This window comes from Trichosurus vulpecula, chromosome 8 (assembly GCF_011100635.1).
Source record: "Trichosurus vulpecula isolate mTriVul1 chromosome 8, mTriVul1.pri, whole genome shotgun sequence".
Classification (NCBI taxonomy): domain Eukaryota; kingdom Metazoa; phylum Chordata; class Mammalia; order Diprotodontia; family Phalangeridae; genus Trichosurus; species Trichosurus vulpecula.
In genome coordinates, this window is record NC_050580.1 from 153533636 (window position 1) to 153555787 (window position 22152).

The 22152-nt window shown below is 44.3% G+C and overlaps 1 protein-coding gene across 1 annotated transcript; it reads right to left on the minus strand.

The window, feature by feature from the left end:
• Positions 1-1685: 1685 nt before the first annotated feature.
• On the minus strand, positions 1686-15329 carry CALML4 (calmodulin like 4). The gene is made up of 5 exons (XM_036735714.1): positions 15276-15329; positions 15153-15183; positions 12531-12671; positions 9427-9615; positions 1686-1973 (listed from the first exon to the last, which is right to left on the minus strand). The coding sequence occupies exons 1-5, from the start codon at positions 15276-15278 to the stop codon at positions 1876-1878; spliced, it is 462 nt and encodes a 153-aa protein (XP_036591609.1). The 5' UTR covers positions 15279-15329; the 3' UTR covers positions 1686-1875.
• Between the last annotated feature and the right edge of the window lie 6823 nt (positions 15330-22152).

Here is a 22152-nt window from a genome sequence, read left to right on the forward strand (position 1 = left end):
GGAGGAGAAGGAGGGATCCAGACAGTACATCCAGAATATTTGAGAAGGAACATGAAGGGGAGGGGCAGTGAAGGATCAAAGACTGCTATGCAAAGCAGGCAGCACCCGAACCGGGCCTTGAAGGTCATACAAGGAATCTAAAAGTCAAGACTTGAGGAAGAAGGGCTACCTCCTAGTGATTGGCATGATTTCAAGAGGACATGGCCAAGTTTAGAGAACAACAAGTGACAGTTTGGCTACAACACGAATTGCTAAATAAGTCTAGAGAGGGTGGGAGCCATGTTGTGGACAGCTTTAAATGACTAGAGGTTTGTTTTTCTTTTTATCCTGAAAAGGCTAGAAAGAGGTGGTCATGCCTATGCCTTAGGAAGATTATTTTAGCAAGTAATGCAAAGGATGTATTGGAGAAATTAAGCCAAATAGGGAAAACTGAGGAAGAGGAGTTCTATTTTTGAATATGTTCAATTTGAAATTCCACTGGGCCATATGGATGTTCTGTGTAGGGGTGAATGTAGATGTGTAATATTCATCAAAGCAAAGATTAGAAAATCATAGAACAAATGGGTTCTGGAAGGTGTAGAAAAACGATGGTCCCAGGGTAGAGCTTTGGAATGCCCTTGTTTATGGAGTAAAAATTAAAAGGTAATTCCACAAAGAGAAGCGAGTGGGTGGCAAGGGATAACGTCTTTATGAGTTTCATCTGTGAAAGGGAGGAGAGCTTGAGATGAGTGGGGTCCAGGGAAGGGTATTTTTTTTTAATACAAAAGATACAGCTGGTGGGTAAGGAGCTCTTACCTAGAGAGAGATTAAAAATTGGAAAGCTAGAGAAATGAGTGATCCAAGGTGCGCACAAGCTCCCTAAGGAGGTTGTGTCAAAGGCACATTTTAGGGGGCTTGGCCTACTTAACAAAGAGAAGAACTTGTCAAGTTTTGGTGTGTATAGGAGAGAGTGATGAAAAATAAAAACAGTCAAGTTCTTGGGGGTATGATTGAACCTCTCTTCGTAGTGAAGTCTTCAGTTTCCCCCAAAGCCCATGCTTCTAGTAGTGGGTAGCATCAAGTGCTTTACATTTTTATAAGTGTCAGAAATGTTGTTGAAAAGCTCGTGTAGGATGTCCAGCGATTTCAGCATGTTCTATCTGCAGCAGAACCTCAATACGTCAGCTTAATTATTACGCACTGTTTTCCTCAGCTTAGCTGGTAGATCCACAGCAGTGACTACTTTTGTGTGCGTGCGTGTTGAGAAATATGCTGGAGGTGCAACACACACACGGACCGGAGATGTGTGACTTACCTTATGATGCAATGTGAAACCTCACCAAGAATATTTTAAGTTGACGTTGGAGTAGAGGTGAATTTTTCTTTTTGTTTGGAAGATGGTTGCTGAGCTTTAAAGGTAGTGGTTGGTGTTTAACTGTTTGGTTATTTTTCAGTAGTATCTGACTCTTTGTGACTCCACTTGGGGTTTTCTTAGCAAAGATGCTGGAGTGGTTTGCCATTTTACAGATGGGGAAACTGAGGCAAACAGGATTAAGGGACTTGCCCAGGGTCACACAGCTAGTAAGTCTCAGCTGAAGAAAAGGAGTCTTCCTGACTCCAGGCCCAGCACTCTTTCAACTTTGCCATCTAGTTATGTTTTCCTCTTTAATTAATGGCCCCATTTAAGTGGACTCAAGGTCATGGCAATGTTAAAACAATTTTATTTGTATCATTACAGAGAAGTCCTTGTGTCTGCATCAGAGACATAAGGTAGCACTCTTGGTATGACACTGCCATTCCCCCTAGAGTAGAAGGATACGTTTTGTAAAAATCCAATCAAGTATGAGAAGTTCTCTGATTTCAAACATGACTTCCTTGTATCCATATATATCCAATTCAGTAATCTGGTGGAGGAAGGGTGATCATTTGGATAAATTCATTGTATTTCACTTTGCCGTTTGGTCCAACATTAGCTTCTCTCAGGAGATCATCCACTGTAATGAATCATATTAATTTCTGAGTTCAGTTTCAGTGTTGTTTGTACGCGTCATATTATGCTCTTTTCAGAAACTGAGATTCCCCCCAAAATCTTTTCCATTATATCAGAATTCTCATATAGCATTTCCATTCATTGAAGGACGCAAGGTCTTGAGTACAGAATAAACAAGAGGAGTGTTTGGTCAGATTCTACGCCTTGGGAGCTCAGTCAGTTCTCCCTCTGCCCTCACTGAATATGGCTTTGAATTTTGCCAATCTTAAATTGTTTTAGTCTGAGTTTAGACTATTCCCGGAGACTTTCTAAGGATTTGGGAAAGTGAAGTTAAGGAAGAGGAGGAAACCATTATGAGTGAGAACCTTGTTCTCCAGCCTTTATTTGAAAAACCAGTTTGAATCACCATTTTAAACTCAGGATTGGCCCAGTCTTTTCAGGATTCCCTGGCTTTGGGATTGAGCTTAATTTAACAAACATATATCAAACACCTACTGTATCTCTGTCCCTAAACTGGAATCATGTTGACCTTTATGTACACAGTGTGAGGGCAAAAAATTGCTTCTTTCTCTTCCTTCTTATTATTCCATGGTATCAATAAGATAATTAGTACTGGGTTATCATTCTCCTAAATTCTTTGCTCTTTTTTAAATAAGAATGTTAGAACTGAAATGAACCTGCTATTTACAAGCCACAAACATAAAACTATATGAGTTTTTTTGTTTTTTAATTCTTGTTTCCAGTATTTCTTCTGGTTCTAGATGCCTGGGCAAAACATTGGTTTGTCCATGGAGACTCACCAGTATACCTTTTCACCCAATACCATCTCTTTCAGAATATCAACTCAACTTAATCCTTTTTGATTTCTTTTCCACATCCTTTCAGCTTTTGCTCTAAGGCAGGGGTTCTTAACTTTTTTGTGTGTCATGAGCTCCTTTGTCAATGTGGTGGAACCTATGGATCCCTTCTCAGACTTATGTTTTTAGACACATAAAATAGGATTAGAAAGGAAATCAATTATATTGAAATACAGTTATCAAAATATTAAATAAGTTCACAGATACCATGTTCTACATGAGGGCAACCTCTTTCCCCACCATAGGTTGTTACAGTTTAGGGTTTTATTCTGTACTTTTCAAAGGATTCAACTTGGAAGAGTCAGATCAGGATAAGAAAATTGTCACCTACCGTAGTCAATTATCTGGGACAGAGATACCATATATTCACCTATTATTCAGGGCAGTTAGAAAATGTCCTGTGATTCTCTGTTCAGCCATTCTTCCCCGAAGTGTAATCATCATGCTTAGTACCCAAGCTGGTATCTAGTAATAGTAGTTCTGGGTATTTTTAGGAAGTTGAGGAGACCGTAATTTATCTTCCTTCACCGAGAAGTTTCCTACAAAACAGCCGGCTAGTTGGAAACAACCCAGTATGTTGTCCCTGAACATCAGATCCCTCTACTGCTGGGGGCTCTGAGTCACTTTCTAGCAAGATGAAGGCTGCCAGCAGGAGACTCCCTCATGCCCATTTTAATGGGAAACACGATTTTCCAGCATCGTGCCAGTGCCTGACGATACCATCTGGGTAGAATTCGGGTCATGCTCAGTAATGATTTCCTGTCCCTAATCTGAAGATTAGTAAAGAACCAAGGTCCTGAAGTAGGCCAGTGCCAGATCTTGGGAATGCCTTCAAGCCTGAGTAGCTACTCAACATTTAAAAAGGGAAAAAATCATTCAGCACCTGGATTGCCAGGCTCTGATGTCCTTTCTGCCTTGCAGCAGAAGGAGATAAAACTGGTTCTCTCCATTTGTTGGGAACACTATTTTCTTTGCTGGCTAAACCAATGATAGATGTATGTGAGTTTGGTGGCATGTGTTGTTTGCTTTAGATACAGACCATTAAGCACATGAATTAGGAGAATAACAGCAGCCTACTTGCTAACTCTCCATATATTTTTTGGAACCAGACCTGTGATTTCATTGGTAGAATTATTCTACAACTTGGAGTCCCAGAAAGGACTTAGGAACACTAAGTTACACAGTCACACAGCCCTCATGTGTGGCAGGTGAGACTTGAATCCAGATCTTCCTGGATCTCCCTCCACAACAATACTGCCTCTCAATCCTATATAGCCTGCAGATAAAGGACCTAGGTGAGTCCCTCAGAACCTGGAGGGAAAAAAATCTGGGTGCTGTATCTGTCACAATCTTGATGGTTGCTGGATTGAAAAAGTGAGGAGAAATATTTATTTTATCCTTAAAGCCATTATGGTCATTTTAAACAATCTTGCGGATAAAAATAGCATACATCTCCTCACTGGATCCAGAGATTTGTAGACTGGTACAGCTGTGATGGATGAGAGATCATCTAAACCAGTTTCCTTATTGGAGATGTAGGAAGCAGAGAGAAGGGACTTTGCTAATTCGTGGCAGAAGATGGGACTAGAACCCAGGCCTCCTGACTCCAAGTCCGCCAAGCTAACTCCTTTTTCAACAAAGAATGGTAAAGAAAAGTTTGTGGCTATTCCCTAGAGAGAAAGGAAAAGGAAAGGAACAAGAAGATATTCAGTACGTACTATGTGCCAAGCACTTTACAAATATTTATTTCATGAGATCCTCACAACAGCCCTACGAGGTAGGTGCTATTATTATCCCTGTTTTATAGTTGAGAAAATTGAGGCAAACGGAAGTTAAATGACTTTACCAAGGTCACACAGCTCTCTCTAACTCTAGGCCTAGGACTCCACCATTTTGGTTATTGAAAAGAATCAAGTTCATAAATTCAGAGGCCATCTAGTGCAATCTCACCATTTTACAAATGGGAAAATGGGCTCAAAATGGGTTATGACTTGCCCAGCTAGAGTCTGAGGCAGGATTTGAATATAGGTCTTCTTGAGTCCCATATCCATCATGAACTTATCTCAGTGAGCCTCCAAAAATTTCTTAGTGCTAGACACTTCTAGCAGGGGTGAACCATGGAAGAAACTGAGCATTTCACTACCTAGGGAAGTTTATTTAGACCCCAAGGTTTTAACTGTGTTCTTGACATTTCTCTACTCTCCAGAAAGTGTTCTGCTTCTACTTATTATTTGTGATAGAATAGCCCAAAAAACCTGATGTGACCATGGATTACGTTGAAAAGCATGGTGTCCAGAGCCAGGGAAGTCACAGAACATTTCACTTCTGCCCTAGTTGGATCATATCTGGAAGACTGTTCTGTTCTGAGAGCCACATTTTAGTGAAGATGTTGATCAAGGCCATTGATCCTGGTGGACCAAGTCAAGAAGACGACAGCCAGGATAGTGACGGGTCTGAAAATTATACCATGTGTTGGAAGGGAGAGGCATGCTAGTCTTGTATCTTCAAGGATTTGAAGGGCTATGCCCAGGGAAGAGAGTTGAGACTTGTTCATTTTAGTCCCAGAAGACAAAACCAGGAGTAGGAGGTGGAAGCTACCAAGAGGCGTGATATAAGGAAAAATTTGTTAAGAGTCAGTTATCCAAAGGTAGAACACAAAGGTAGTGGGTTCTCCTCTCACTAGAAGATTGGAACAAGAAGACAGGGACTTCTTGACCCAGGAACCTCTGAGGTTCCTTTCCAACACTGGTATTCTGTGACATGCAAAGCCCTAGGCTTGGAGAAAAATATAATGGGGATATTTCCTTCAAGTGTGAGATCATATTTGGCTAGGGTGGGTCTTCTGGTTCCCAAGTTAGGAGATGTTCTAGAAAGGGCTTGACGTGTCAAGGAGGCTCTTCTGTTTGCAGACCTCAGTGTTAAGAGTCATTCACAAGGTTATCTGTTTATGACACGGTGGCATAAGGAAGCATTGGAGATGGAATGAGTCTTAGGCAAAATCTCTGGCTCCATCCTCCTTCTTCATCATCATGTTTCTTTCTGTCACTGGAGGTCTTCGAGCAGAAGGTGGGTGACTACTCTTCAGCAATATTGTAGAGAGGATTCTATTCCTATTGTATTCTCAACATTTCACGTTTCTTCCTAGGTGACAACCAAATTCCAGAGCCTATAAGTGAGGACAGATGACCTCAGAGGTCCCTTCCAACTCTGACATTCTATTAATGTTTATTCCCTTTTGCTTACTCATACCTTAATGCAAAACAAACAAAAAACCCACAACATTCTCAAATCCAGTTTCTGGAAAGGTGATAAGGATTTTAAGGTGTGAGCCTACCCAAAAGTTTTTCTATTTCATGGGGGATTCATAAAGACGTAGGAGCCCTTCCCTGAAAAATTTATAGATTCCAATCTATCTGGCAAGCATGCTTATCCCCTCTCCAGTTCAGCCTTTAGGACTGCCCAAATTAACTTCCTAGTAGAAGATTTGAGCAGAAAATCCCCTCGCTCAAAAATCTCCCGTGGCTCTTCATTGCCTGCAGGAGTTAGATGCTCCAACCTGTTATTCTTAGTTTTATTCATACTATTCCCCTTCTCTGCTATGTTCCAGCTAAGGTGGATGGAGTGCTGGGCCCGGAGTCAGGAGGACCAGAGTTCAAATCTAGCCACAGACAAGTACTAGCTGTGTGACCCTGGGCAAGTCACTTAACCTTTTTTGCCTCAATTTCCTCATCTGTAAAATGAGCTGGAGAAGGAAATGGCAAACCATTCCAGTATCTCTGCCAAGAAATCCCCGATGGGGTCACAAAGAGTCACACACAACTGAACAACAATCATAATTCCGTTCTAGCTAATTCAGAGTAAATAGCCACTCCCTAACCTCATCCCGCCCTCTCTTGCCTTTTTCAGTTTGTGTACCAGGGACATGGGGAACCTGTTCTGTGAAGTCTGGATTCAGTCAAAGGGCTGCACTTGAGGACCTTAGAGGGCCACAGGTGGCCTCGAGGCTGCAGGTTCCCCACCCCTGGACACCATCATCTGTCCCTGGAACTGTCTCACTGTAGATCATTGCTTCTTAAAAATCCTTTTTCTTCCAAGCCCATCGGAGGGACCACCCCACCCCCTTCAGAAAGCTTCCTCCCTTCTCGAGGCTGTCATACCCTTCTGTTCAAACACTACTACATACTTACAATTTTATCCTAATCATTGGTGCATATGTCTTATACCCTTCTAGAATGTAAGCTGCTCGAGGGAGAGGGATCCCTCCTCATACTGTTTCATTTCAGGCACCTTGCATACATTTCTTGGGTCTCATACATTTCTTGGTTATCTGGACATATAATTTCCTCAGTGTAGGAAACTTCCGATGAGAAAACCCCCTCTCCCAAGTTCAGCTCTGCAATTCATAGTGTTGGGGGCCTGAGACACAGACAGGTTAAGTAATCTGCCCCAAATCACACAACTAGTTTGTGTCAGAGGTAAAATTTGACCTAAGACCTCTAGATCTGCTCAGGCTGCCTGCCTCTCACCCAGTAACTAAGAAGTAGGTACTTTAAAAAAAATCTTTGACTTAAACTGAATGTCTTAAATCAACAATTATTTATTAAGCACCTGCTATTGCCAAACATTGTGCCAAATGCTGAGGCTATAAGGAAAGCCTCTCCTCCCTCCGCCCCCCAAAAAAGTGTGTTTTTCCCCCCAAAAAAGTGAAAAAAAAGCAGGATCTATTTTGGATAGCTAGTAGTAGATTTCCCACCCACCCACCTAGATTGGGCTTTCATTAAATATCACCTGAATTTTCTGTAGGGGCCTGAAAGAAAAGGGATTAACCAATTAGCCAGAAGGAAAATTATTCCCAGATTTCTGGCCTCAGGCTCTGGAATTTGGTTGTCACCTATAAACAAACATGAAATGTTCAGAATGGTGTGGTCAGGTAATTCCTTGAAGGGAAACATGGGCTAGGACAGACTGAAAGGCAGTTGGATCCTTGAATCACCCCTCAGCTCTCCAGCGTCCAAATCACCCAAGTGGGAGGGAGGACGAATGGTGGTTTGGGCTTGACCACCACCCCGTGGCTGTGGGGGAGGGGAGCCTCTAAGTGCAGAACTCGGAGCAGTGCATTCTGGAGCAGGGTCTTTGTTTGATGTAGAGGCTTTGAGTTGGAGCAGAGCCCAAGGAGGATCTGGTTTCTCAAATAAAAAGGCAAGTTCTTTCTTAGGAGGCAGAAAGGTTGGCCGTGATTCTGTTGCTTTGGAAAGGTTTCAACCGAGTCGAATCCTCCTGTGCATTCCTGACATACTGTATTTCCCTGGAAATTGCGTGGGTGTTAGACCAGATTACTCCTAGATATTTGCTTTCCTAGCTGTCAAGGACAAAGGTCAGATACCCGTGTGAACTTCAAGAACTGGGAGGGGCCTGAGGAAAAGTCTATGGTAGGTTTGGAAACTACCTTCCTGTGAAGGCTGGCTGATATCCTTGGAAGAGCAGATTTTCCTTAAATACTGGCAGGGCCACTGAGTCTGACTGATGGATTTAAAACATTTCAAGAAAACCCCTAAATTTTTGCTCCTGCTTGGAATGAGTTAAATCTCTTATCCAAAATTAGCACTTAAAAAAAAGTTGTGTTTTAAATTTATAGAATTTTAGAGATAGAAAGGTGCCTCAGAGATCATCTAATCCGGGGGTGGGGGGTTCCTTTTATTAAGTGAAGTTTGGATTCAGTCAAAGGGCTGCACTTGAGGACCTAGAGGGCCACATGTGGCTTTGAGGCCGAAGATTCCACACTCCTGATCTAATCCTACTGCTTTAAGGGCAACTAGGTGACTAGGCCTGGAGTCAGGAAGACTCATCTTCCTGAGTTCAAATCCAGCCTCAGACACTTCCTAGCTGTGTGACCCTGGGCAAGTAACTTCACTCTGTTTGCCTCAGTTTCCTCATCTGTAAAATGAGCTAGAGAAGGAAATGGCAAACCACTCTAGTATCTTTGCCAAAAGAACTTCAAATAGGGGCAGCTAGGTGGTGCAGTGAGTACAGCACCAGCCCTGGAGTCAGGAGGCCCTGAGTTCAAATCTGGCCTCAGACACTTGACACACTTACCAGATGTGTGACCTTGGGCAAGTCATTTAACCCCAATTGCCCTGCCTTCCCCCCTCCAAAAAAAACCAACCTGAAATGGGATCATGAAGAGTTGGACATGACTGAACAACAATGGTGTGTTTGGAGCTAAGAGGACCTGGGTTCAAAGTCTGCCTCTGCAACTTATTACCTGAGGTAAGTAACTTAAACTCTCTGAGCCTCAGTTTCTGTATCTGTTTTTTTTTTTAAATGAGGGGGCCACCCTCCATGGACTGCAAGAGTCCTTTTCACTGTAAATCTGTGATCCTATTTTAAGGAGATCGTGTTTGAGGTATGGAGAAGGTGCTGGAAGGACCTCAAAATAGCCAAGGCTGGTCCTCACACCTGTGTTAGCTAGCAGCTAATGGAGCAGCAGAAATGAGCAGAAGGCCATTGGATTGGTCCCTTGTCTTCTTCAGCTCTGACTGCTGTTGCTCGTGTGACCTTGGGCAAGTCATTTACCTTCAGCCACACACGGAGGTCCCTTACCTTCCTTGTTAGTTAGCCGTTCTCCCAGTTTAGTGAGTTTGGATCTTAGCTCTTCCGCAGTGATGTACCCCTTCTTCTCTTTATCAGTCATCAACATGGCCAATAGAATTTCTTTTTGCGGCTCTTCCTGCTGCATTTGCTTATGCATGATGGTAAGGAAAGTAGAGAAATCCAGCTCTGCATTTCTGTCTGGAAATGCCAAAGCGCAAGAGATAAGGGGGAGATTTTTCTCCAGTTAACCTGAGAGTGGCTAATTGGGATTTAATCAGCGAATCAACATAAGCTCAGGACAAAAAAAAAAAGAGGGGAGCTGCCTTTTTAGTTTTTCTACAATTGCATTCCCTGTGGTTTGGAGGAGGGGGCAGTTAGGTGGCACAGTAGATAAAAGCGTCAGGCCCAGAGTCAGGAAAACCTGAGTTCAAATCAGGCTTTAGACACTAGCTGTGTGGCCCTGGGCAAGTCACCTAACCCTGTTTGCTTTATATTCCTCATAAGTAAAATGAGCTGAAGAAGGAGATGGCAAACCACTCCAGCATCTTTGCCAAGGAAACCCCAAAAAGGGGTCCCAAAGAGTTGAACATGAATGAAATGACTAAACAACAACATAGACTGGAGGAAACATGGAACAGCAGGACAAGCCCAGGACTTGGAGTCAGAAGGTCTGACTCTCAGCTTTGCTACTTCCCAACTGGGAGACTTTGGGCAAGTCGTTTCTCTGCGATTTGGATTCCTCATCTACAAATGAGGGGATCCATAGTTCTTAGAGATAGAAGAGACTGGTAGAGAACAAGTCCAATGTCCTTACTTTACATATGGAGTCATATTAAATGATTCTCCAATATCACATAGGGAGTGAATGAACCTGAACTCAGAGCTGTAACCAGCAATTTTAATGCCTAGAGCAAAGGGTATAGAGGTTGGTGGGAAGGGAGATGTCTCCAGGGATCTGCCTGGGAAAGGAAGCGCATGGAAAAGCTCTAGGAAGCTGATCCTAAGAGATTGCAAGAACAGGTTATGATTTCTGAATTCTGATGCTTCGAAGCAAAGCTGTAGTTGCTCCCCCCTAGTTACTGCCTAGCCTGGGACCCAGCCTTCTTCAAATGCAGTGTTATTTCTACTAAATGATTAGACTAAACTAGTCATCCTCAGGGTCCCTTCCAACACTAACATTCTGTGATTCTGAGATTTGCCTCAAGGGTCCTTCCATTTCAGACTTGTATATGAGCTCCTATCTCATTAGGCAGTAGGCTCAGAAGCGAGCGTGTGAGAGAGCTGTGAGGGTCCAGGATGATCAGAAACCCTGAGGTGTGATGAATGAAAACAGAATGTTCCGTAAACTCTGACTTTCTGTGAAGAGAAGACAAAGCTCCAGAAATTAACAAGGACATAACCAACCGATCCCCCGGAATCAGAAACCCCCCAACAAAAGCCAAAATTCAGAACCACTCCTCCCAGCATTTGGGGCTTTGGTAGAGAGCACTTCCCTTTATCTCTTTGGCTTTTCCTGTGGTCCCCAGCCATTAAAGGCAAGCTTTCAGTTCAGTGGCAGTGACTGGTGACTTGGATCTCTCTGTCTGTCTCTGTTTCTCTGTATATGTGTGTCTCTGTTTCTCTTCCCCTCCCCCATGTCTCTGTCTTTGTCTCTCATTCTGTCTCCTCTATGTCTCTGTCTCTGTATCTCTGTCTCTCTTACTTTGGTCATACATATCACTTCTGAATTAGTTTTGAGGCAGTTTCCTTTCTGGAGGGCCAGTGCAGTATAGTGCATAGAACTTGGAGTCGGGAATGACCAAGACAAGGAATCTAGGCTTGCACAATACTTTTCCTTCCCCTCCCAAAAAGCTAGGGGATCTGGAGTCAGAGGGTCTGGGTTCGAATCCAGCCTCGGACATACACTGCTTGTGTGACATCGGGCACATCGCTTCATCTTCCTCACTTGTGAAATTTGAAGAATTGATGGCATGCAAGATCCCTTTTAGTACTAAATCTGTAATTTAGTAGTTGTTTGACCATGGGTGCCTCTGGACAGAGAGGAAATGGATTCAACATGCAGAAGGAAATATCCTTTATTAGATACAGCCGATACAAGGATATTTTTCTGCTTGACTATACAGAGTCAAGAGTTTCTGTTTTTGTTTTGATGGGGAGTGGGTGGATGGATGCATTAGAAGTGGGAAGGAGAGAAAATTCAATTTTTATTAATTGAAAAAAATGCAAATACAAATAAACTAACAGAAGGTCATGGTTTCATATACAATCCTCTTTTTTGTTCTTTGTATATGGAAATGTTTATATTTGTCCATAATTGTTAAGTTTATAACAAAGAACATCAAGGGGTTTTGGTTTTATTTTCTTTGATGGGGTGGTGCGGGGGGAGTGGAGGTAGGAAGAAGAGAAAATTAAATTTTTGTTAATTGAAAAAAAAATTAATTTAATTACAAACTAAACTAAGAGGTCATAGTTTCATATACAATTCTTTTTTTGTTCTTCGTATATAGAAATGTTTATATTTGTCTGTAATTGTTAAATTTCTAAGTCAGAACACTTTAAAAAGAAAAGAGAACCTTAGCCACAGGGTTTTTTTTTTTTTCCCTCCTGGTTTGGCTCCTGGCTCCAGTTTGTGTCTGACTGCTGTGCCCTAATCTCCTAAGGTCTAAGCCTTTCCCCATGAAAAACCTTCCCCACGAAGCTTAAGTACAAGATGTTCTGCTGCACACAGCTTCTATCATTTCTCCCACTGCCCTTCTCCTCTCACGGGCCCATGGGTTTGCTGTTCTTTTATATACTTCTCTTCCTGTCTCCAAGTACGACTTTTGTGACTTTTGTGTTGGGGGGCGGAGGGGAGGGGGCTGTGAGGGGGACACAGTGGGAGGGAGGGCATTGCTCAGGCCTAGAGTCGCCCTCCCCTCCAGCCTCTATTTCTGGTTTTCCTCCTTCCCAGGCTGGTTCTGGTGGCCTATATTCTGCCACCTCCGTGGTCCTCCCACTCCACTGACTCAGCTTCCCTACCAGGCTGACAGCTGTGGATGCAGGCCTGATTCTGCTTCTTACTTAATAACCTCTGCTCGGCTCCCTCCAGAGCTCCCTGGCTCCAGCTGACTTACCTAGTTTATGATCCTGCAGGTGTCTTCCAACTTCTCCTGGGGTCGGGCTGGCCCCCAGGCACCGCATCACCACAATTAGGTCGTTAGCTTTTATTCTCCCCCTTTGCTCCTTGTCGTAGAGGGAGAAACACTCCTTGAACTCTGTTTCAGGAAAGGAGAAAGAAACAAAAGAAGGACTCCTTCATCCCTAGCAGGGGATGGGGAAAAACTCAGACCACATTTATCCCACCAGCTGCCCACAAACTGAGAGCCGATGCAACCTGGATGGTGAAATACAACCCCCTAAAAACCGCAGCTTTCCCTTTGGGAAAACCACATCTGCTTCCTAGAACGAGCTTGGACTCGATTTGCTATCTGGCAACTCGAGGGGGCATCTGGTCCATGTCCCTGCTTCCTTCTCTATAAATGAGGGACTGAGACTAAAATACTAATAATAGCTTTATGTACAGCTGCTTGGTGCCAAACACCGTGCTAAGTAAGCACTTCACAATATTTATTTTCATTTGCTCCTCACAACAACCCTGGGGAGGTAGGTGATGTTGTCATCTCCTTTTCACATTTGAGGAAACTGAGGCAGACAGGTTAAGTGATTTGCCTAGGGTCTCACAGCCCTGAGGCTGGATTTGAACTCAAGTCTTCTTGATTCCAGGCCTGGCAATCTCTCTGGCCTTCCAGATCTAACATTCTGTGAGGTTCTTCTTTGGGTCTAAGCGAGCTTGGAGTCTCACTGAGGAGAGAAATTCTCACTTAACATTGCCTCCTATAGACTTGATGATGGCGATGGATTTCCTTTGTCTTCTCTTCCCTAGAGCAGGCCAATTCCAAACCCCCGAGTCTTTACTCCCAAGGTCTCTTAGTCCCTGTAATCTTCCCTCCGGCTGCTCCACCGTCATCTTACGGAACCAAGCTTAACTGTCCCTCTGAGGTCAGGCCCAGCTCAGGTCCCCCCTCTGACAGAGCCTGGCCCTCTTCGGGGAGCAAGCACCAGGCTGTGGGTGGGAGGCAGAGGGAAGAGAACCGAGCGTGCTGGCTACAAGGGAGCCGGAGGCCTCTTAATGTTCCCTAATTAATGAACTATGGAGTTCCTCAGCTTCGGAACATCCATCAGAGAGCCAAAGGATCTCTACTGGGGAAAGAGCTTTTGAAACATTTATGTGTGTAGGGTTACTGCCTGGAATACTAATGAAAGGCAGGATGGGCGGCGTTCAAAGTCAATTAGCTGCCTCTTCTGTAAACAGAGGAAAGTTGGGGGGCGGGGCTGGCTTGGCTTGGGGAGCCGCTGCTCTGTCCACAAACTGCCCCGATTGCACAGGCTTTTGGCTCCTGATCGTGGCGGAGGAGTTGCGGGGGATGCGGGAGACAGGGCCGGGTACCAGAGGGGCCGAACAGAGGGCTAATTAGAGGAGGCACCTCGTGGGGTGCAGGGGGGTGGGACTGTAGATTTTAAGTGGAACGTAAAGAAATCGGACGTGACACCTTCATTTCCTGCCAGAGCCTAATTCGGTCTGAGGACACTCGGCTCAGGGAGCAAGAATTAATGGTCTGAATTCCTGTCGCCCGCTGTCATGTTTGGTTGGGATGAGGAGGGAGATGGGATGGCGGGCGGGCTTGGTGTGGGGGGGCTGGTGGGGGAGGCGCAGGGAGGGTGGGAGAGAGCGTGGAGAGCTTGGAGCGGACACTCGGTGGGTGCCAGGGGGAGGGGCTGTCCATTTACTCAGCCTTGCTGTTTGGGGAGGGGAGCGGATGAGCGACCCTGAGATGGGGAGCAGGATGGCCTCTTGGAGGGCATGTGGCAAAGAGCCCCCTTGCACCTTCTCCCAGTTTGCCAAGATGAGAGAGGAAGGAAATGTACATCTGTTCCTCATTTCATTTCCTGAGGGGGTTGAGGGAGTTTGAGAGAGAGACCCTACCACAAACAATTAGACCAGTGGTTGCTCTGTGACCTTGGATGTGTCACTTCCCCTCTCGAGGCTTCACTTTCCTCCTCTTTAAAGGAAGGGAATTGGATTGTACGAGAGACCAAATGGAAAGAAAGAACCGCAGCCGTCAAACTTGACTTGGACTCTCAAACGTCCTTCATCTGGGCTGTTATGCGTGGCCAACTGGTTCATTAAAAAAAACAACAACAAAAACCCAACATTGTTCTCTCAAATGTTCCCTGGCAGGTTAGGGAGGAAGTACTTTAGAGGAAATCCGAGTAAAATCTAAGGATTTTTCCTCCTTCCCCACCTCTTCCTTCTTCCCCTTCTCTGCCTCCTCCTCTTCCTCTTTTTCCTTTTCTTCCTCCTTTGTTTTCCAAATCAAACAACTCCTTTTCTTGATGCTCCATGCTTTTCCCCAGTCTTGCCTTCCTCAACAAACACAATATTTCTTCCAGGGGTTGAGCGACTGTCCCAGGAGAGACCAGGAGGTCAGGGGCCGATGCCTGGGCCTGCCACAGTCCCAGCCCAGGTTGTGGACCACCATTCCCCTCAGCCACTGCCACCCCCATGCCAACCCCAGGACAAGAGTGGTTATAATCGATACAACTAACCTACTCAGAATGAGGTTTATTTTTACAATAACTACCTCAACCTGGTAAATGGGTTTGATCCTGCTAGTTAAAAAGCAAACTATACATACCATTAATTTGATCCTGGGACAGAAATTTTGCCTGTAGCAGAGAGAGAGAGAGAAAGTTAACAAGAAGAGATCATCCCTTCCTTGTTCCGTGCTGATCCCAACCTGAGACCTCAGTTCACCCACCATTCTTTCCACTGTTTGGGTCTGGAGCCGGCTACCTGAACTCTCAAGATTCCTTTTTCTTTGTTACTTCCCTTCTTGTTGATTCAATGCTAAAGTCCAGCCAATGCCAACTTGGGGTGGAGAGCGATGGTAATAAATACCCAGCTGCCATGGCAACCAGGCTCCATCTGTACAGCAGGGTCGGATTCCAACTTGCAGCGGCAGCTGACATGTCTGCCCAGTAGGGGCCTCGAATTAAAATGAAGTTTTCCAGGAAAATGGCTGAGAACATGGGGCCCTGGCTTTGCAGCGGTCCCGCCATTCCTGGGTGGTGGGGGCAAGAAGCAGCCACAGGAGTGGAAAGGGGCTCTCAGAGGTACACAGATTGCTATGGAGGTCTCCAGAACCACAAGGTGATCCCTAATAATGCAATAACTTGGTGTAAGAGGCTGATGGCCCTTAGACCAATGGGGTCTCATGCTGGCTCATATGCCACTGCCAAAGAGCTGAGCACGTGACAGGAGTTATTTAGGCCATAATGCAAGTAATGGTCAGAGACTCGATTTTTTGGCCAGAGAAATTCACCCTTTGACTCGGTCTGTATGAGGCTGTTTCACATGAAACTCTCCTTTTGTCTTCATTCTTCTTCTAGGCTGTGTGTCTCCAGGGGTTAGTGGGCATAGGGTAGGTACAGAGGGTCAGAATATATGGGAAAAATCCACAGATAATCCAAAACACCATTCTTAGGGACATGCCCATTAACAGCAAAACAGGCAGCGAAAGACAGGAAGACAGGAGGTATTCCTTCATCTGCTGGGAGAAAGGAAATGACCAGGAGAAAGGAAATGACCCAGATAAGTCCCAAACTGGCTAATGGCTCCCAAATGATCAGTACTTGACTGTCTTCCTTTGTATCCTTGCTAGGAAGGGAGGAAATGTACCATTCAGAAGAGCAATGGACCTGGAGGCAGAGGCTCTAGCCCTGGCTGTCATTTACTGTGTGACCTTAGGTGAGTTACTTGACCTCTCTGGGCTTCAGTCTCTATCTGTAAAATGAGGGGGTTGGGCTAGATACTCCCATCCGGTTCTAACTGTGATTCTTTTCCCTATTTGGTTTAGACACAGGGATCCTTGGGTGGGTAGAGGGGCAGATGGCGGAATGGGGCAAAGGCTGTTAGTTAAGACTAACCTTTTGTTGAAGAACCCCCCCCCCATTTGGGGTTTTCTTGGCAAAGATATCAGAATGGTTTGCCATGTCTTTCTCCAGCTCATTTTATCGATGAGGAAACTGAGGCAAAAAGGGTTAAGTGACTTGCCCAGGGTCACACAGCTAGTGTCTGTAGCCAGATTTGAACTTTTCTGACTACAGGACTGGTGCTCTATCCTTGGCCATGTAGCTGCTCAGAGACTAGCTAGTAAGAACTAATTAGGTCCAGTGTATTGGTAAGAGGGCCCTGAATGGAAAAAAGCAGGGGAAGGATTATTCTGTCCTATCTGAACTCACTGGCCCCTTAAAGGAGTTTGTGTGTAAGATGGACTCCCCAGGGGTTGGGGTTGAGAATAGGTAGGGATATGTGTAAGCAGATCATACATCCCAAATTTCCCTGGAACAAATTTCCTTGTACCTAGTTCTGGTTTCAGATATTCTGTGCTTTTCACAAATTAGAAAAAAACCACTGGCCCCAATTTGGGGCTCAGAAAATATGGTTGCTGAAAGTATGGGATCTAGGTTAATGAGTTCACTGTATCTTGGCCTAGGGTAGTAAACTGAACCTATGCTGTGGAGCTGCTGGCTGATACCTTTAGACACAGAGCCTGCTATATCCTGACCCTGATATCCAGATCAGATTCAGTGCTAGGAAGCTCTAGGAAGCTCTTCCTCAGGATCAATTCCTCCTACCTGGTCCTCAGAACCCATAGGGAGCTACTAACCAAGCAACCCAGCCCACAGGCTGAGAAGGTACCATTTTTCTGTAAATTGGCCCAAACTCGAACCCTGGCCCCAAAATTTTGGATGTCTCATGCGCTTCCCCTGCTCCCTAGCTATCTTGGCCCCAGGATCAGTCACCAGACCCTTCCATCTGGTTCCTCTCACTTCCCTGTATCATCCCAAGGAACCTCCCCTACTAGCCCCGGCAACAGCTTAGTATGTGGGTCTGAGCTTTGGGTCGAGTCAATTAAACATTTCTTAAGTGCCTACTGTGTACCAGGCATGGTACTGGGGATGCAAAGAAAGGCAAAAGACAGACCTTGCTCTCATCAGTTTATAGTCTAAAAGGGAAGATAACATGTAAACAACCATATACAAGATATAGGTTAGGGAAGAAAAAATGGAGAAAAATCTTTACATAATTTTGTTGTGTATTTTGAAAGGAATAGCAAGTTGTGCATAGATTTGCAGTTTTGTATGTAAACCACCTTTTTTACTGCACTGTTATGGAAATGCTTGTTTTATTCCATAAATTTTAAAAGTAAAATAAATTTTAAAAAAAGATAAATAGGAAATAACAGAAGGAAGGCACTAGAATTAAGGGGGATTGGGTAAGATTCCCTACAGAAGGTGGCATTTTTTCAGCTAGGACCTGAAGGAAGCCAGGGAAGCCCAGAAGCAAACCAGATTATTGTTCACTAAGAGGGGCTGGGCATGTTAACCTCGACTATCAGTAACACTGTCAGCTCTCAATTATTTAGACTAGTAAAGGAAATGGGGTGTGGGTAATCTAGAAGAGAAGCCGGAAACCTTCTAATTCTAATTAGGTTTTCTCTTCTAGCAACAGGTAAATCTAATTTTGCTTGGCATAGGCTGATATGGGAAGGCATTTCTGGGCACACAGCAGAAGGCAGCAGAGGAAACAACATACTATCTTACATTTCATCATTTGCTGTTATCTTGACAAGCTGTAGAGGGGCAGCTGTTGCATAGTGGAGTGAGGCTTGGGTTCAAAGCTCACCTCTAAAATATCCTGGCTCTCTCATCCTGGCTAAGTTACTTAACCCCTCGGGTGCCCAAGGCAATTTTCTAAGATCAAGAGGAAGAAGCAGATCTGCATCATTTGAGGGGGTTTGGGAATTCCTTGTATCAGTGAAATCATAGGTCATGGCCCATCCTCAAACTACACTCGGAAAATGGAGTCATGGTTTATGAATGAAGGAAGCACAACATGTAGGTGGCTTATTTTAACTGTTGTGACCAAAAGCCCAAAAGAAAAAGTAGGCTCCAGAACGGGAAGATGTTCCCGCTATTTGTTTGGGTATGGGGATCAGAGAAGGAACCAGGCACAGGGAAAGTATGCATCAGTTCCACAAACACTTATTAAGCACCTACTATATACGGAGGACTCCAACATAGTGATGTGAGAAACTAGAGATAGAAAATCAGAAACGAATTAATCCTGTCGTGGAATTTATGTTCATATAGGTATCTACTTAGCAAAATAATAATAATAATAAATCAGATTTAAATAGCGCTCTAAGTTTTGCAAAGCACTTTTTACATATTCAGTTTGATCCCCACAAGAATCCTAAGAAGTCAGTGCTATTATCATCCCCATTTTACAGATAAGGAAACTAAGACTGAGAAAAGTGAAGTGACTTGCCCAGAGTCACAAAGTTAATGCTTAAGCAGGGTTTGAACTCAGATCTTCCTGACTGCAAGCCCAACCCTCCCTCTACTATACCGCCTTACTGTCTCAGACAGGTGAGTATCATTGGAGAAGAGGGTAGGTTTTAAAATTTTTAAATAAATGCACATTTAAAAAATGATTTATAGTGGATAGAGTGATGGATGGGTTTGTGCATACAACAGGGTTCAACGAAGCCCATTTCTGATCCAAGTTTTGTGACACTAGGCAAGAAAATGAACATACATGCATACATACATATATGCGATGCATATATATGTATGCATACATACATGTGCACTCATGTATATACATGTATGTGTACTGTGCATGTGTATATAAGCCTTAGATAATATTTATATCATACATTTATACTTTATATACATTTATATTTTCTATGTGTATATACACACACACATTTATTATGCACCTATTATGTGCTAAGTGGTGCAGTGGATATAAGGCCTGGAGTCAGGAAGACCTGAGTTCAAATCCAGCTTCAGATAGTTGCCATGTGACTTTGGGCAAGTCACTAAACTTATTTGCCTCAGTTTCCTCATCTGTGATGAGGACCTACCCCCCAAGGCTGTTGTATCAAAGGAGGTAATATTTGTAAAGTGCTTGGCACGTTGTAGGTGCAATACGTTAGCTGCTATCGTTGTCCTGGAATGTCTCAATACCTTTTAAGGAAAAACTAGACTAACTTGCATGGGGGGCAGGGTTAGGCTTCTAACTGCTTCTACCACAAAAACTTTCCTCCATCCTCCTTGCATCTTACATGGAACTTAGCTCCTCTCTTATGCATTTATCATATATTAAAGTCTATTAACGTTTTCCTTCCCACTACTCTGTAAGCTCAATGAAACCTGGGAAAAACTGTTAGTGAGACTGATTTCTCCCCAGAACAAAGCTTTGCATACAGTAGATGCAAGCTATGGCCCTTAACAAGTGCTTCTTGAAATGAGCTAACAGATGTGAGTCCTTGAAAAGCAGAACTAATTAGGGCGCTGGATTTCAAGAACTTGGGGTTGTAATGCCTCAAATTCAACAGCCTCTTACAGTTACTACATTTGTGACCATGGGCAAGTCACTGAACCACTCTGAGCCTGTTTTCTTGTCAGCCACTAAGCATTTATTAAGCACCTACTGTGTACCAGGCCTTGGGCTAAGCACTGGAGATACAAAGAAAGGTAAAGCCAGTCCCTGCTCTCAATAAATTCATTATCTATTGGGGGAGACTAGAAGCAAACAGGATAAAGGGGAAAGAATGAAGAGGGGCTGGGAAAGGCGTCCTGTAACAGACTGAAGGAATCCAGGGATCATCACGAGGCTCAAATGAGATAAGGCGTTAATGTTAGTTTTTTGTCACCATTTGTGCATAGTTCATTAATGGTCATCCTGAGGCATGGTTTAGTCTAATTTCATTCACTTTAATCCAACCTCTGTTTTCCAATGTTCAACACCTGTATGGATTTACTTTTCCCAGTTCTGTGTCTTTACCTGTAATGTCGGACAGGTCTTAGTGACTCTTTCCAAGGCTGATGGTCAGTGTTCCCCACTTGTGTCTCTTTGTCCAGCCATCTTTTATGTTTCGAGGGAGGTTTCTTTCCCCTTGAACAGTGGTCTCCAGAGTTTTCCAACCCATACCTTTATTAGTAAAACGTGAGCACCTTCCCACCCCCCACCCCCAGAATGTGTTCATGCTTGTTTATTATACACACATAGAACTGGACTAAATTATGTATGTTACAGACCTTACACAAAATTAGAAAATGTAAAAGAATACGATAAAAATGAAATAGCATTTGGTCCTAGAGTCCACAGGGAACCACAGGACTTAGTACTGAGCCGATGACACGGGCAGACCCGTGCTTCAGGGAACTCCATTTACCAACTGTGTGGAGCACAGACTGGAATCAGGAGAGATCTGAAGCAGAGACCACTTAGAAGGCTAGTGTGTGCATGAGGTGATGAAGGCCCGAAGGTGGCTGTGAGAAGACAGCCAAGGAGTCACAGGGCAGATGCCAGCAGTGACAGCATCTAACACGTGGGGGGTACGTGGGCTGAGGGAGAGCAAAGAGTTCAGGATAATGCAAAGGTTGGCCATCGGTGTCCTTAACAGTAAAGGGAAGCTTGGAAGAGCATGGGTAGGGTGACAGATAATGTAATGTGATCTAGGACCGAGATCTCACTGCTCACCCTCCCAATCAAACAAAATGGAGGCAGGTTGGGCTTTCACTAGCCAGTCATCACCTGGAGCAGAATGCAGCCTGCCTCTGACACCACAGGTGTCTTCACATCCTGGGACTGCTGGTCACACACTTGAGGTCGGGCTATGACCCCCCCATTTTGGGGTCTATTTTGAGAAAAGTTTTTTTCAGCCATCAGCTCTTAGCAAAATGAACCAGGAGTTGCTAGGTTAGATGGGAGACCATGCGGTCAGCCAAGTCAGATGATCATTTGAAGAGAGGAAGTGGTTTTTGTAGAGGGCCTACCCCTCCCCCACCCCCCATACACCTACACCCACATCGCTGAAACCTGAACTCTTAGTCCTAGCTTTGTGATTTTAGGCCACACTAGAGGTAGCAGAGCTCGAAGGTTAGAGTGTTGGGCTTGGAATAAGGACAGACCCGGGTTCAAATGTCACCTCAGACCCTAAGTCTTTTAGCCTGAGCCTTATCTGTAAAGTGGAGGTTAGAAATAGCAACAGCTTATTGAGTGGCTGTGAGGACCATGAATGGTAAAGCATTTTACAAATTTAATGACCCATATTTACAACAGTGTTTTAAGGTATATCAACAAGGATTGTGCTCAGAACAATCCCATTTTAAAGGCAGGAAAACATTAAGCTCAGATGAGTGACTTGTCCACGGTCACAGAACTGGTGTGTCAGAACCAAGGTTTGGAACCCTGGTCTTCTGACCATCTGTGATGAAGGGGTTGGACTAGATGACCACTGGATCAGATTTAGAGTATGGGCATGTAAGGCCCCTTCCAGATTTAAATATTCTGTGATATAGGTGAGGGAATTCCTGCAATCTGTTAAAGCTGATACCTCCCCTGCAATTCAGAGGGCTGCCTACAGCATGGAGAGTTCTTAACTTGCTTGGTGTCACACAGCCGGGTGTCCTTGGCTTTGCCCTATCTGTTCCCGATGCTGCTTCTCCTCAGCCTTGATGCCAATGTTTGGCTTTGAAGGAACACTGCTCTCTCTCAACAGCTGTTAAGTTCTGAGCCTTCCAGGCTGAAATGGGCCTCCCCCAGTCCAGAACTTGGGT